The 13,824-nt window shown below is 39.9% G+C and overlaps 1 protein-coding gene across 1 annotated transcript in view; it reads left to right on the top strand.

The window, feature by feature from the left end:
* The window catches only part of kif5ab (kinesin family member 5A, b), a 118,447-nt gene that overhangs the window by 66,091 nt on the left and 38,532 nt on the right, over window positions 1-13,824 (top strand). The window contains exons 14-15 of the mRNA XM_084737190.1: window positions 2,062-2,268; window positions 12,783-12,929. Of these exons, the coding sequence (XP_084593316.1) occupies window positions 2,062-2,268; window positions 12,783-12,929 (354 nt within the window). The remainder of the gene's footprint in view (window positions 1-2,061; window positions 2,269-12,782; window positions 12,930-13,824) is intronic.

Raw genomic sequence — 13,824 nt, 5'->3', positions numbered from 1 at the left:
TTTGATCATGAGCGTCTTAACAGCAGTTTAAAATAGCATAGGTTTCAGTGGCTTTTAAGACACTAATTGGAGGGAAGAATCAATAAGACTAATGCAGGTCAGTGTTAATTCTGACAGCAAGTTTTGGTTTAGTTTTAGTCATAGTTTACTCATCTGAATTGTTTTACTTTTAGTCTAGTGTTTATCGACTGAAATTTAATGGGTTTAGTTGCATTATTTAAACGTTTATTTAAGCTTATTTTATATTTCATGAGGAAACATCTATTAACCTGTTGCTAACATTAACATTAAGTATATCACACTTACTTATCACTTGTCACTTTCTCTCATTATATGTCTGTCATTACTACATTTCTTCAAAAGTGCATTCTTCTTTTTATTACATATTCGTTCAGAACACAGTGAAACTTTGCACTGATCTTTAGCATGTCAGTGGATCTTTAATCGACAGTCTAAGATTAGTCACTCTGACTACTTTGCTTCTGTAGCTTTAAGTTCATCGTGTTTTAGCGGTGATTGTCGCTCCACAAAAGGTCTTGCTTTCCTTGACATCAAATGGGAAATTTATTCATATTACTACTCTTGTCTTTTTCCAATATTTTGACATATCTGTACAGTTTATGAGATATGCACCAAGTGCATCTTAATTGATTTCCATGGTAGGTCAATACTATCCAATTGACCCTTCCTAAAGTCCCGCCCCTTTTTGCTCAGAACCTCAGTCAGCTTTCTCCTTTGCTGTTTTCTGTATGCTATATGCAAGGCTTGTCTATGTTGAAAAGAAAACATCATTTTGACAACAGTTAAAAAGACATTGCTTGGGGACTAATAAAAGTGAATGTTAGTAAAATGCTCGCTAACTAGAAAGCTAATCTGCGTCAGTCCTAAGCAAGCTAGTTAGCTAGTGTTTTAATTAGTTGACTTAACACAACTGTATATGCCACTTTTACAGGAAGAGGAGAAAGTTGACCAAAGTACCAAGTTTGCTCAAATGTTATTGGAGCACAGGGTGAAAAGGGGCGGGACTTAGGAAGGGTCCTACAACACAAAGATATTGGATCTCTTCACAGTTCGTCCCTTCCAACATTTTCGTCTTTGGATTTTGTCTTTTGTTTTGTCATCATGAATTAGTTTTAATTTAACATTATTAGACAGTGAAATTAACAATGATGTAGAACTACATTGTAGCTGATAAACAAACAAACTAATGTGCTCGAATGATCAGATATACGTAATTTAATATCCTGTGGGTGAGCCTGACTCCACTTTCTTTGTGTGGATGCTTTTATGTGGAAGAAAATGGGTTACAGCCCTTTTTTCACACAAATCTACAGTAAACAGGTCTGCCTGTACTTCTGGGAAGAACGGCAATTAAAAGACTCCATTAAAGGGTAATTACGAAAGAGTATTTACAGCATGTATTCATAACAGTAACTAAACCACTGAGATAAAGAGCCCGAACTGAGCTTTGGCATGTAGTACACACTGCCAAGTAAAAGACTCCACATTTGCAAAAATTAGTTCATTCATATCCCAAAATGGGCCTGCTGTGGGTTGAGCTGACATGATGGTAACTACCCAACCTTTGCTTGTGTTCAGCAACGTGATCTTACATCCATTTAGCCAAGCAGAATGTGTATGCTAGAGTGCAAACACGCAGGCACCCTGGGTAGAGCCACATCTACATTTAATGACATCCATTCAGTAAAATGACCCACAGTGGGCAGCAGCAGTGCACATGCAAGCAAACGGCACGATGGCAGAATGTTAGCTGTTACAGTGTCAAGTGATGAATATTTAAAGTATGTTTCATCTGCTAAATTACTCCTGTATTGTGCAGCAGGGTTAGTACACATGCTTATCACTTATTAGAGAGAAAACAAGATAAATCCCACAATTATGTTTTATTAAAACACAGCAGCTCTGCCTTCTGAATAACGAACAGGCTGCTGCTGTTGTTCACAACGCTCCCACACAGTTGACTTTCTCTGCTCCTTTCAGAAATCAAGCATGTCTTTATTTACAGTTTATGTTTAGCTGTTAAATTTATGTGTCCCTCAGCTTCTGGCATCATCCAGGGGTGACAGCGAGAAGGTGCAGTCGGAGCTCGGCAGGCTGCAGACGGAGAACGAACATGCTAAAGCCGAGGTGAAGGAAGTTCTTCAGGCCCTGGAGGAGCTGGCGGTCAACTACGACCAGAAGAGCCTGGAGGTGGAGGAGAAGAGTGTGCAGAACAAGCTGCTGGCTGAGGAGCTCGCAAAGAAAATGGTACGTTTGGCTTCCTACAGGCTCAGTTTCATGCAGTAAAGATGACTATACTGTACATTGCAGTGAAAAATGGGAAGAAGAGAAAGAATGATGAGAAAATAAAAAACACAGGAGCATAAATACAGACAGCGCAGCTAGCACTGTCTGTACTAGCCCGTAGAGAGAAGGCCTTCCAATGCAGGGCTGTTGCAGGGCTGTTGCAGGGCTGTTGCAGGGTGTGTGAGAGGCCCTGTGCGTCCTGCTCTCATGCACGTGCATGAATCCCACACACACATTCTAGTTCTACTGCATGACTGCATGCATAATCTTGGTGCAATACTTTTTTGTCCAGATATAATAGAAGTCACAGCGGCAGCTTGTGATTTCTCCCTCTGCAAGTAAGTAAGTTAAGTGTCTGGATATAGCATATTGGATATAGCATATTGTAGGCGGGCCAGGACGAGGGTTTGTTCAAACAAACAACACATCCACTATCGCAATGAGTTTGTTCTTTGCATTTGCGTAAAGTGCGAGGCCCTGTGTGCATGCACACTTCACACAGCCCAGGTGAAGGTTCTGCTCCAATGTTGTGTTGTCAGAGAGCAGGCCATTGTGAGATTGCCACCACTGAACTACACTCATGTCCAAAGAAGAACTCTGTGTTCACGTCTCTCAGTGTCAAGTCTATTTGGTCATGTAATGACAATGCTAGTTAATTTAGGTGCAAAATCTATCAGACAGCCCAACTGTTGAACATTAACATGTATTTGCTTTTTCAGGGGGATATTTGGGTATCTGATGGGCTGCTGTGCACATATTTAGCAGGTTGATAAGTTACCATTTCGGGGTGAGTGCCTGGTTCATTGTGTATGTTTTGCTGTGTGCTATTTGTTATGAAGAATAAGAAAATATTATGGTGATTTTATCTGAACTGACAATGAGTGTCATTCTGGTGTCTGGGCGTTTTGTTGTGCAGGAAAATCATTTGATGGGATTTTTGCAGACTGTGTGTAAGTGGCCAGTTTTTGGGAGAAGCTGTTGTTTTTTTATTGAATATTACAGCTCTCCTCTGTCTGGTCATTTACTATAGGCTTTATTTACTATAATCTCTCTCCTTTATATAAAATTGGAGTGCACTCTTGAGATTATTGAACCAAAAATGCCTTTTGTTAAAGTCAGCAGTAATTTCAGCACCACAGTGAAGACAGCTCCTCTGCTCTCAGGCGCTTGTTTGCATCATCATGGCTCTGATAGTTTTCTCTTTGACCTCTCTACTTTTCCAATACAACAGCCTAAGTAGCTCATTCTACTGTAAAATCCAACACATTTTAGTAAGATATATATACACTAAGAGGTGCCAAAAATATACTTTAGTACAAGTACAGATACTTGCGTAAAAGAGACTCTGTATAAAGTTGAAGTACTGATTCAACTTCTTTACTGAAGTAAAAGTGGTTCTGAAATGTACTCATAGTAGAAGAATTAAAAGTTGCCCTATGAAGGATACTTCAAGATGTGTCTGGACAAAACCAACTGGATTTCACGTCTCCTCTACAATCAAGTCTCCCTTTCTGACTGTTTCATCTTGTTCTGTCTTTTACAACGTTTTTCGACTTGTTACATCTATTTTGTCTTGTTACATCTTTTATGTTGTTTGTAATCTTGTTGCATCATTTTTCATCTCATTACAACATTTTCATCGTGTCTCGTCTGTTTATGTCTGTCTGTTGTAGGTGATGTGCACTGATGGATACGCCAAGGAATCATCTTTTCTATGTGTTATTTTTCCATCCATTTACGCTGAAATCAGGCTTGATGTTGGTCTTGAAGGTGACGTGCAGTGATGCAAAACAAAAGTAATACCCAAATACAGTAACAAAGTATGTGCACATACATGCTTTATAACTAGTAACTAACATTCACTAGGGCCTGTGATAACAGCTTTCACTGGGGCCCATCATAACTACCTTACGCCACTGGAAAAACACATGTTTATATGACAAGCAAAAACTGATGAAGGCATGGTCCTATGCTGTGCTGTGCTGTGGTGCAAAAAAAGAGACAAAAGGAGCACTTAAGTGTAAAATAATCTATCCATCTGTTCTCCCTGTTTTTCAAGAATATGTACTACTGCTGGTTCAAAATGCAATTAGAGAGATAATGAGTAGAATTAGCAAGAAGCGTGGGGGGAAAGATAAGCAAGAAATTCTGATAAATTATGCAGCCATGAACAGATCTATGTAAGAAAAGGTTTTAGGAAAGTACGTATCAGTCCAATTCTGTACTGAACATATGTATCTTTATATATGAAGGTTAGGAAGTGGGGGAACCCTTTTTTAACCATTTTTTGTTGTAGATAGTTATCAACAACTTGACTTAAAACAATCCAAATATTGTTTTAATTGCAGCCAGCACAGGCGTTTCTTTAGCTCGACACCTGAATGCACTCATTGGTTGGTCGTTTCACACTGACCACAAATAAACACTTTAAAATATTAAAAACTAAAAGTACTCTCAAATCTGACCTTTCATTGATTAAGGTCAGTATTCAAAGTAATCTCATGAATTCACTTCAGAAGCTGTTCACTGAATAGCTTGTTTGAGGTTGTGCTTGAGGGTGGCGTTCAGTGTCAAAGACTGAATTGCTGTTAATTCAATCTGACATAGTTTATCTACAAAGCCTGTGAACTTACTGATATTCTGCTTTTATTCCTTTCAGTGACTGTGTGCTGCACTGTTTATAGTCACACATTCATATCAGTGTTTGAGGAAGCTTTGAAAAGTCAGAAAAGCTGCATTTTTCAATTAGTGATGGTCTGAAGAGGTTTTATTTTTCAGTAATGCTGATGTTATTTCCTTGCTCTCCTTTGAGAAAATTAAAAAAAAAAACATTTGATCACAAAAAATAAATAATTTTTGAGTCATACCCTAAGATGTTTTTTTCTCAGTTAGGTTCTTAGTGTGAGTATGTGAACAAAGCATTTTCTATAGTTCAGTCAGACAACTCTCTTTTTAAAATGTTTATTACAGAACATGGTTAGAGTTTGGCTTCTAGGCTCCAACCTCATCACTCCCTGCATATTATTTATACATAGAAATATTAAGGAGTGATGAGCAAATATCTTAAACTGCATTGGAGTTTGCACTAGGATGGCGGTTTGACTGAACGAACAGGTAAAGCAGCAGTTATATTGACAGACAGAGGGAGAAATCACACATGTTTGCGGTTTAAATAGACGAAAGAATGCGTTTGGTAAATTATTATAGGAGTGAGGCAGGTCATGTGTGTATTGCAGCGCATTTACAGTTGGCTGGCTAAACTAGATCACAGGTGTTGCTAGATTTTGGGTTATTTCACCTGAAAGATTTCTGTATTTGTTCATTTTTTTTTCTCTGGTTTGAAATGGGCAAAGCTCATTTGGCAAAGGTGGTATCATGTAGTTCAGTGTACCAGAGTTTAGCAATACTTGAATTAGCAACTGATCACAGTTGGTTGGTCAGTCACAGTTCAATCAAACCACACCGGCACAATCCTGATGAAGCGGTGCATAGACTGTATAAAATGGATTAAGTCTCCATGACATCACAGGGTCACTCACAGGGTTTTTGAGCGACATGGTGAAGCTCAGTGTCATGGCCGTGCTTGACTAATCCAAACTCCTGGCCGATCCAAAACTGAGCAAAATGGTGAAGCGTGGGTGGAGCCTAGGTGGGTTGAATGAAGCAGCTACCTAGAAGCTAACCACCTGTGATGGCACCCATCTGTCACTCAAAGCAAAGCACATACGTCAGAAAAATGAACCCCTGCACAGCTGTCATGAACAGAGAAATTAGCCATTGAGGTTAAAACTGTTTTTTGTACTTGGCTGCAAACATGTTTATTTCTGCTGTAAAATTGGGTAGTTTGATATCAGAGTCTATGGAGACTGACTTACTTTTGGAGCAAGAATTAAAGTGGCCATTTGAGGAACTGCTTTTTTGGCACTTCATGTTGGCTTCATTTTTCAGTCCTGGAAGTTGCCACTTGATTTTTGCGTGCTACTCTTTTGATAAATAATATGTTTTTACAATTTAAGTTGTTGCTTATTTAGACTTGAATAGTTCATGTTTAGGATGGATACTCAAAATTTGTTGCAGTATGTGTGAAGCGGCGTGGCAGAAAACAAGAGGATGGACTCAATATGCAGAAAGGGTGCAGTTCAAAGTGATTTAATGCACAAAAACAAAGTCGAAATACAAACACAGGGTAGGCAGGGTGAACAGTCCAAGGCAAACAATATCCAAAGGGACAGACCAGAGATTCAAAGACCATAAAACAGGCAGTGATCCAAAACCAAGGCAAAGGTACACAAGGAAACACTGGGGCAAAAGCTGGAGCACTTGACTAGTGGACATAGATGAAGTGGCAAAGAAATGAGGTAAAGACTCGGACTCAATACACAGGGAGGCTAATCGGGGTCAGGTGAGATTAATCAGAATCGAACAAGGCAGGAGAAGGGACAAAGATGGAAAGTGAAGTAAACAACAACATATGAGGAAAGACTTACTTACCTACCAGAAACCCAAAACCAGGACAAAATTGAGAGCAAGGTTTGCAGCTGCTTTAAAATGTGTGGTGAGTCAGTGAAGCAAAGTTAGCTCTACTCTTATATGTTGATGTTTTTAAAGGTTTTGTATGTGACTGATCTTTGTACAAAGGAACGTACTTTTCAAAAACGAAAAAGAGATAAAAGTGAAACAGAAACCGCCGGCAGAGCTGGTCAGTCTTTAATAAAGTGATTGTGAGTGGCTCGGTGGACGGAGCGGACCATTATTCACCTTCTTTAAACCTCTTCAATATTTCATGCAGCGTTTTACAATCTGCCACGCTGTCCTCCCCTCCCTCTCCGTCTTTCTCACAAGCTGGTCCAGAAATTGATGAAAGGATTTGACAATATAACTACTCACCGCACAGTTTAGTTCGCTAAAGCCAGCTGAGGCCTTTCTATTCTCCTCAATCATCTCGCTCGTCTCACCTTCCCTGTAGACTCTTCAGTTTGTCTCGCCCTGACCTCTCACCTCACACGTCATCCACTTAGCAGGGACGCTGCCTGGCACTCTGACAAGACGTGAAACCACATAGTAAACTAAAAGAAATCCCATTATTCCAGCCTCTCAGGGTTTTTTCCATCTTCATCCCCCCTGACTCTTTATTACCAATTCTCCACTTACTCCATCCCAGCTGTTATGCTAATGCGCAGTGTTGCGGCTTTTTGAATCTTTCCATATCTACAGCAGAAACGGGGCAGCATTGACCTAGAAAAATCGTGCAATGGCGTTCATTCGTCACTGTCTTCACCCCGGCGTCGAGTCAGCTGTCTTCATCTCAAACCCCTGTCTTCTTCAGCAGGAGGCCACGCCATCGCTCACTGTCACTGCCATTCTCCTGCTCCTTTAGGCACCTTCTTTTATCCGTCCATCCACTTAAGCCCCTTTCCATCATTATGATTAACTCCATTCATCATTCAACCAACCATCTCATCATCTCCTCATAAATCTTCAACCAAACTCAACGTTTTTCATTAACTTCCATTCTCCTCTCGTTCTTACTTATTCATAAATGAATTGATTTCAGTTAATTATTTACTGGCATTTTCGCTAAGTTAATGTTTTGACGTGAGAAGTGACCTGGAAAATGATCACAGGGCTTGAAGTTAATGAATGAGATGAAGATGGAGAGGTTGATAAAGGAGTTAATGGTGGGGCATTTAAGAAAGTGGGTAATGGCGCTTTCACTTAACTGATGATTCACTGGGGCAATAACCAAAATGCGTCATTAAGATGGAGATTAAGTTCATTATTTGTGACAACAGACAATTCAGTTTGCATAAAAGCCTTCACTGTGAGTAGCAAAAATACTGTGGAAAAAGATTAATGCCAGAAAATATTGTATTTGAAACTGGGGCTAACCGATATGGAAAAAAAGCATATTGTCATTATTTTCCCAGATATTGCAACTGCAATATGTGTATATGTGTTTATTGGAAATGGAAATTTTCACTGAAAAAAATGTAAATGTAACTGTGATTTTTTTCCTGGGATCTGTACCAAACAAGCATGTCCCTTTTCGTCTGGAGAATATAATCTGTGTGTCACAGTGTTGTTTGTTGTATGCTGTGACATAGTTTACCTTTATAAAAAATGCAGCTTCTGTGATTTGAATAGAATAGTCGCAAAAACAGACAGATTAATTGTTATTGTACAGACTACAACAAAATAAGAAGTGCCTCTCCTGAGCAGTGCAATAAAAAAGACACATAAACTACAAAAAAAAAGCAAAATATCTGAAAATACAGAGGAACAATAACAACCACAGTAAGAAAACACCCACAGCTGAATAATGGGTAAAAAGCTAGAATAATAAACCAAGAAGAATAACAAGTAAATAGAATACTAGTATAAGACTCCACCAAGGCCAAATGCCCCATCTCACAATGTTAACGAAACTGAGGAATAATACATGTATTGGCCCTGTGATTCAGATCTGCGTTAATTGGTTCTTCCTAAATCCCACGCTACACCCTTCCATCAAGTCTCATGAAAATTGAGCCAGTAGTTCTTTTGTAATCACAGACAAACAGACAAACAAATGGCACTGAAAACAAAACTTCTGTGGTGGAGGTAATGAGTACACTTTTGCTGCTTGTGGTTACACTCAGGGACATTGCAACTAATTTGTGAAAGGGGATGCAGTAAATGCTAAATTCAACCCACCCCTCCGCCTCCCTCCCAGGGCTGACACACTGACTTGCAGCCAATAGCACAATAACTAAATTCACCTGTATCTCAACATGACATACAGCGCACATAGCCTACAGTTTATACAATAATATGCACATATTAACTACATACTTCTCCATAGGATATATAGTAGATTTACAAGAATGCTCAAAGGCAACAACACAATAAATTCACCTGGGTCTCAACAACACAGGATTTACAGCACAGGTAAGCTCAAAGCCGACAGCTCTCAGCCACAGATAAGAAAAAAGTTAACAAAAACAAAGCCTAACCAGTCGAAAGCAAGCTACAGATATAATGTCATATAAAGCAAACACAGGAAGACTTTAAAAGCCTAAATTAATCATAAAATAGTTTTACTTTATGCAAAGCAGTTTTTCCTGGCTCTGCTTCGTACAGAGTTATCCACCTTATCATGAAATTCCAATGTTTCGATCGTTGGATCATTCGATCAGTTTAGTTCAGCCGTGAGAGAAAGAGCATGCCTGAACTGCATCCTATAGATCTCATTCTCTTCATTTTGAATAAAAAGTAATCATCTGCTAAAGACTGATTGTATTGCTCAATTTAAATAAAGTGCTGTACATATACAACTGCTTTTATCTTGATCAATTGGTCATAATGTGCATATATAAACAACTGTATGTCTGTGGTAATAGCAAAGATGTCTTAGAATGGGTTAACTCTTGCAACATCAGCCGTGAGATTTTTTTCTTTTCTTTCTCTCCCTGACCTTTTCTGCTTGAACTTTTTGCTTTTTTGGTCCACGTCTTGCACCTTCCTTTATAACCTTTACTTTTCAAGGAGAGTTCACTGAAAGCCATGAATGTGAGTCTTATCTGGGGTCAAGCACTGCCTTTCAGTTTTCTCCACCCAGATTTATCCTGCTGGTCGGTGATTGAATGGGTGACCTTCTGTCCCGTAAACTTGTTTGCTGCCTCATAGTATTGGTAGCCTGGTGACAATTTGGGGTCCATGTAACATCAAGTGCAGTTTGGTGTAGTAAAGGGATGCTATCAAATTGGGGGGGGCATGTTTATGTACAAGGAATTAAACAAAGAACAAGGCCATGGCTACCACTGAATTACATTGAGAGGATCACATGGTCAGGTGAGAATTCATCTTGCCAGGCTTCTGTTTGTGTCCACACCAAAAGTGGTGCAGCCAATCAGCATCCCGGGAGGGATTGCTAGGAGCTACAGATGTGGTTTTAGGTGTGATGACAATGAGTAGTGTCTGTGTAAGCGACTCTCTCAAACAAACAATGACAGCTGCTGAGGAGGTTATGCATAGATGCTGTGATAGCATCGGTCATATCACAACTGCAGAGTATTTCTTCATTGAAAGAAGAGCAATTGGTTGAAGTTAGCCTGTGTTAGATGTGATAGACAGATAGTTTGTCCAATCACCTGCCAGGTGTTTTTTTTGAAAGTGCTTGCCCTTTTCCAAACAGTTTCTACGGATGGCTTCCCAGATGGTTCTGCGTAGCAAACCATCTGATGTATCAGGTTAATCAGGTCATTCCCCAATAATGTTTTTGTAAATTTGGTTCTGAAGACAGGATTTGATTTTTTTTTTTTTTTTTTTTTTTTTGCTTGTTTCGTGGCAAAAATTACTACAAAATAAATCAGTGATTTAGTACTTACTCCAGCAGAATTTTACCCAGGCACTATTGAGAAGTCTTTTATTTTTATGTCATGTACCCAAAGTGTCCAACCCAAATTGGTTTACAAGACACCAAAAAGAGAACTGCAGTGTTCAAACAATTCATTACATTTCGTTTTGCAAATAGTCTGTCACAAAAAATGTTCTCTTTCTAAAGCACAACTGAAGTTTTCCATTAGCACACAGCCAAAAGAAATCATCATGAATAGAGGACATTGTAGTAAAAAGTACATCCCTTATGCCCTTGCAGTCAGGACAGCCAAACAAAAAATGAACCTCATTTCCAACTTCGCCTAGCTCACACACAAACAGTCTGTCCTCCTCTGGAGTGCTAATAAAGACCAGACAATTCTTCTCTATAAATGAGAAAGATTTTGCTCTTCTTCTCCTGATTATCACAAAGTAACCTGTTCTGGAAAATGAATGACAGATCAGTTGTTCAGCTGAAATAAGGATTTCACCTCATTAGCCCAGGGATAATACTGCAAAATGTCTCAATCAAATATTTTTAAAGGGGGACATATTCATAAGTCTATCCAAAAGCTGAAGCATTTAAACTTTATGTTTGCTCTTTGCAGGTTCACTGATGGACTCTCCAAAAAGATGGAATGATGCACACAAAATACAATACAAAATACAACATATATATACAGATGATTAATTAAACTCAGAATGGAATAAGATGAAACATCTTCACATAAAAAGTTCAATATCTGGGAAACACTGCCCATCAACTGTGACTGAGTTTGAGCACAAAGCCTCATTGATGTAAAAACGCAGGGTTCTCCTCCCCATGTCCTGCTGGAGGTTTGCATGTGGCGTTCTGTCAGCTCAGACTGCGACCCGCCCCTCGGGTGCAACAGCCCAATCCATGATGTTGCAAATCAGGTCTCTTTCTGTAGGTACAACAGGCTCTGGTTTCCTGTTGTTTGTCCAGTCTGAGTCCCATTTAGAGTGTTTCATTTTCCTGACCAAACGTTATCCAGGAGCAGCCTTAAGTCCCAGCTGTAGCGTGGCTTCTATCCTCTTACCTCCACTCCTCCTGAGGGGTCACCTGTGGCAGCCTGTTCAGCTGATCTGTGTGGTCGATGCAGATTGCTCGATGCAGAGTCTCCTGCTCTTTAATCCGAAACCCACACATCATTTTCCAAAGCCTATGGGTGTCTTACTGTCAGAGGTGATGTGTGTTTCAGCAATACAGCTAAAAAAATAACAGATTAAAGGACAAAAGATTATAATCTGCAGATCCTTTTCACGTTAAGCAAGTAAAACTATATCATCTGTACATAATAATATGTATAATATATGGAAACAAGGTATATATAGCCTTATGCATAAAAACTGGGCAGAAAAATTTGTGAATACAACTAGAAAAAAAATATTTAATCATCAGAAATTTTTGATGCTTAGAGATATTTTCAAGGGGTTGCAAAGAGGTAATTAGAGCTCAAGACTTCTAAAATTCTGACCACGGCTCTGACCGACATCAAATGTTTTCAAGGTCTCATTCATGAGTCGCTCCAGTTAATCATGCAGAAAAAAACTGAGCCATTGAGGAGTTTTATAAGATCAAAGAATTCTCTTCAAGGTAGACAAACTGCACTACCCTTCTTTCTTCTTATTTCGTTAGACCTGTAGTGTAACGATTGAATCCAAATTGTTTCCTTGTGCTGAAGCCATTTGGGCTTCAGTGTTGTTTAGATTCTACCTGCTGTACAGAATAGAGAAGGATAAAGTCAGCTCCATCATTCACTCTCCCAGATCCTTTCATCCAGCACCGATGCCATCAACCCCTATCTGAGCTCTTTATTGATTTGTAATTTAGTGGCCATTATGTTTTGCTACTTGGATTTCTTGGATAAGAATGAGGTCAGGGGTTAAAATGTGTCTCGCAGCGGTTTCTGCTCTCAGGTTAAAGGACTCTCAATTCCCTTCTACTCTCAGGCCTCTGCCACGCAATTTCTCCTGTTATTACTCCCACGTTCTTTCCCATCTTCTCTCTTCTGGTTTTTGCTCTCTCACTCATCTTTTTCCCCCTCCTTCATCTTCGTCTGAATTCACTCCCTTGTTTCACTCTCCTCTTCCTGCAGGCTCACCTCATGGCTTTGGAGGCGGAGCTGTCCCGTATCCAGGAAGTGAGCAGCCACCAGAGGAAACGCATCGCTGAGATACTCAATGGGCTGATGAAGGACCTGAGTGAGTTCAGCACCATCGTTGGAAACAAAGATATCAAGCTGGTGAGTCAGTGGGACACAAAATGCAAGTTTGGAGACATTTTATTCACTTACCAGAGATGTTTAAAAAGAAACAAATATTGACCTTGATATAAAATACTTCATGTGACATTTAATGTGAAGAACATCCCCTTATTTTTTATTAGTAAGAGAGACCCAAAATCCAGAACACAGACCCAGTGTTTTGAATGGATAAGAAAAGGTTTATTGATTGGGTTTCCAGGGAATAAAGGTGGATGAGGGTAGAGGGGTGGGAGGAAGCCGCCGGCTGGTGAAGCGTGATGGAGCAGGAATGAAGGCTGGATGTGAGTGTAGCCTGGAAGCATGTGGACTTGATAGCTGAGCGCAGAGATGAGCAGGCGGGCAAAGCAGTGATCCTGTGATGCAGGGAGAAGAGGTTACAGATCAACCACAAAACACAGCTTGAATACACAATTTAAGAGGCTCGAGACGTGATTTACCGCAAGAGCAGAAACAATGAGATGGTGCTTGAAGACCCAGGGTTGATAAACTACTGAGTAGATGAGTTGATGGATTGCTGGTGTGCTGATTGGAGCAGGTAAGTGGGCTGGACAGCAACTGGGGAGCCGGGAGTGTGAGAGAAGCACCACAGCCACGTCACAGATGCACTGGGGAGCAGAGAAGACAAAGGGGAAAGGAAAGACACCAGAAACACAAGGGATAAACTGGAGCATGGCTGTGAAAATATTTCCCTCCAACCAAAGTCTGAAGGAACTTCGTTGACACAACTGATGCAATTTAGATAAAAATTATACCCTCCTCTTTTAAAGTCCTAACCAGAGTGCACAGATGTTACACACATACTCTAGGGATCAGTACACATTGCTCTCTCCAGTAAACACCCCACATCCGAGGAGTTTAAAATCATATTTAAAGA

This window comes from Lutjanus erythropterus, chromosome 2 (genome assembly GCF_056507025.1).
Source record: "Lutjanus erythropterus isolate fLutEry1 chromosome 2, fLutEry1.hap2, whole genome shotgun sequence".
Lineage (NCBI taxonomy): Eukaryota > Metazoa > Chordata > Actinopteri > Lutjaniformes > Lutjanidae > Lutjanus > Lutjanus erythropterus.
This window is presented reverse-complemented; position numbering and strand designations above follow the sequence as displayed.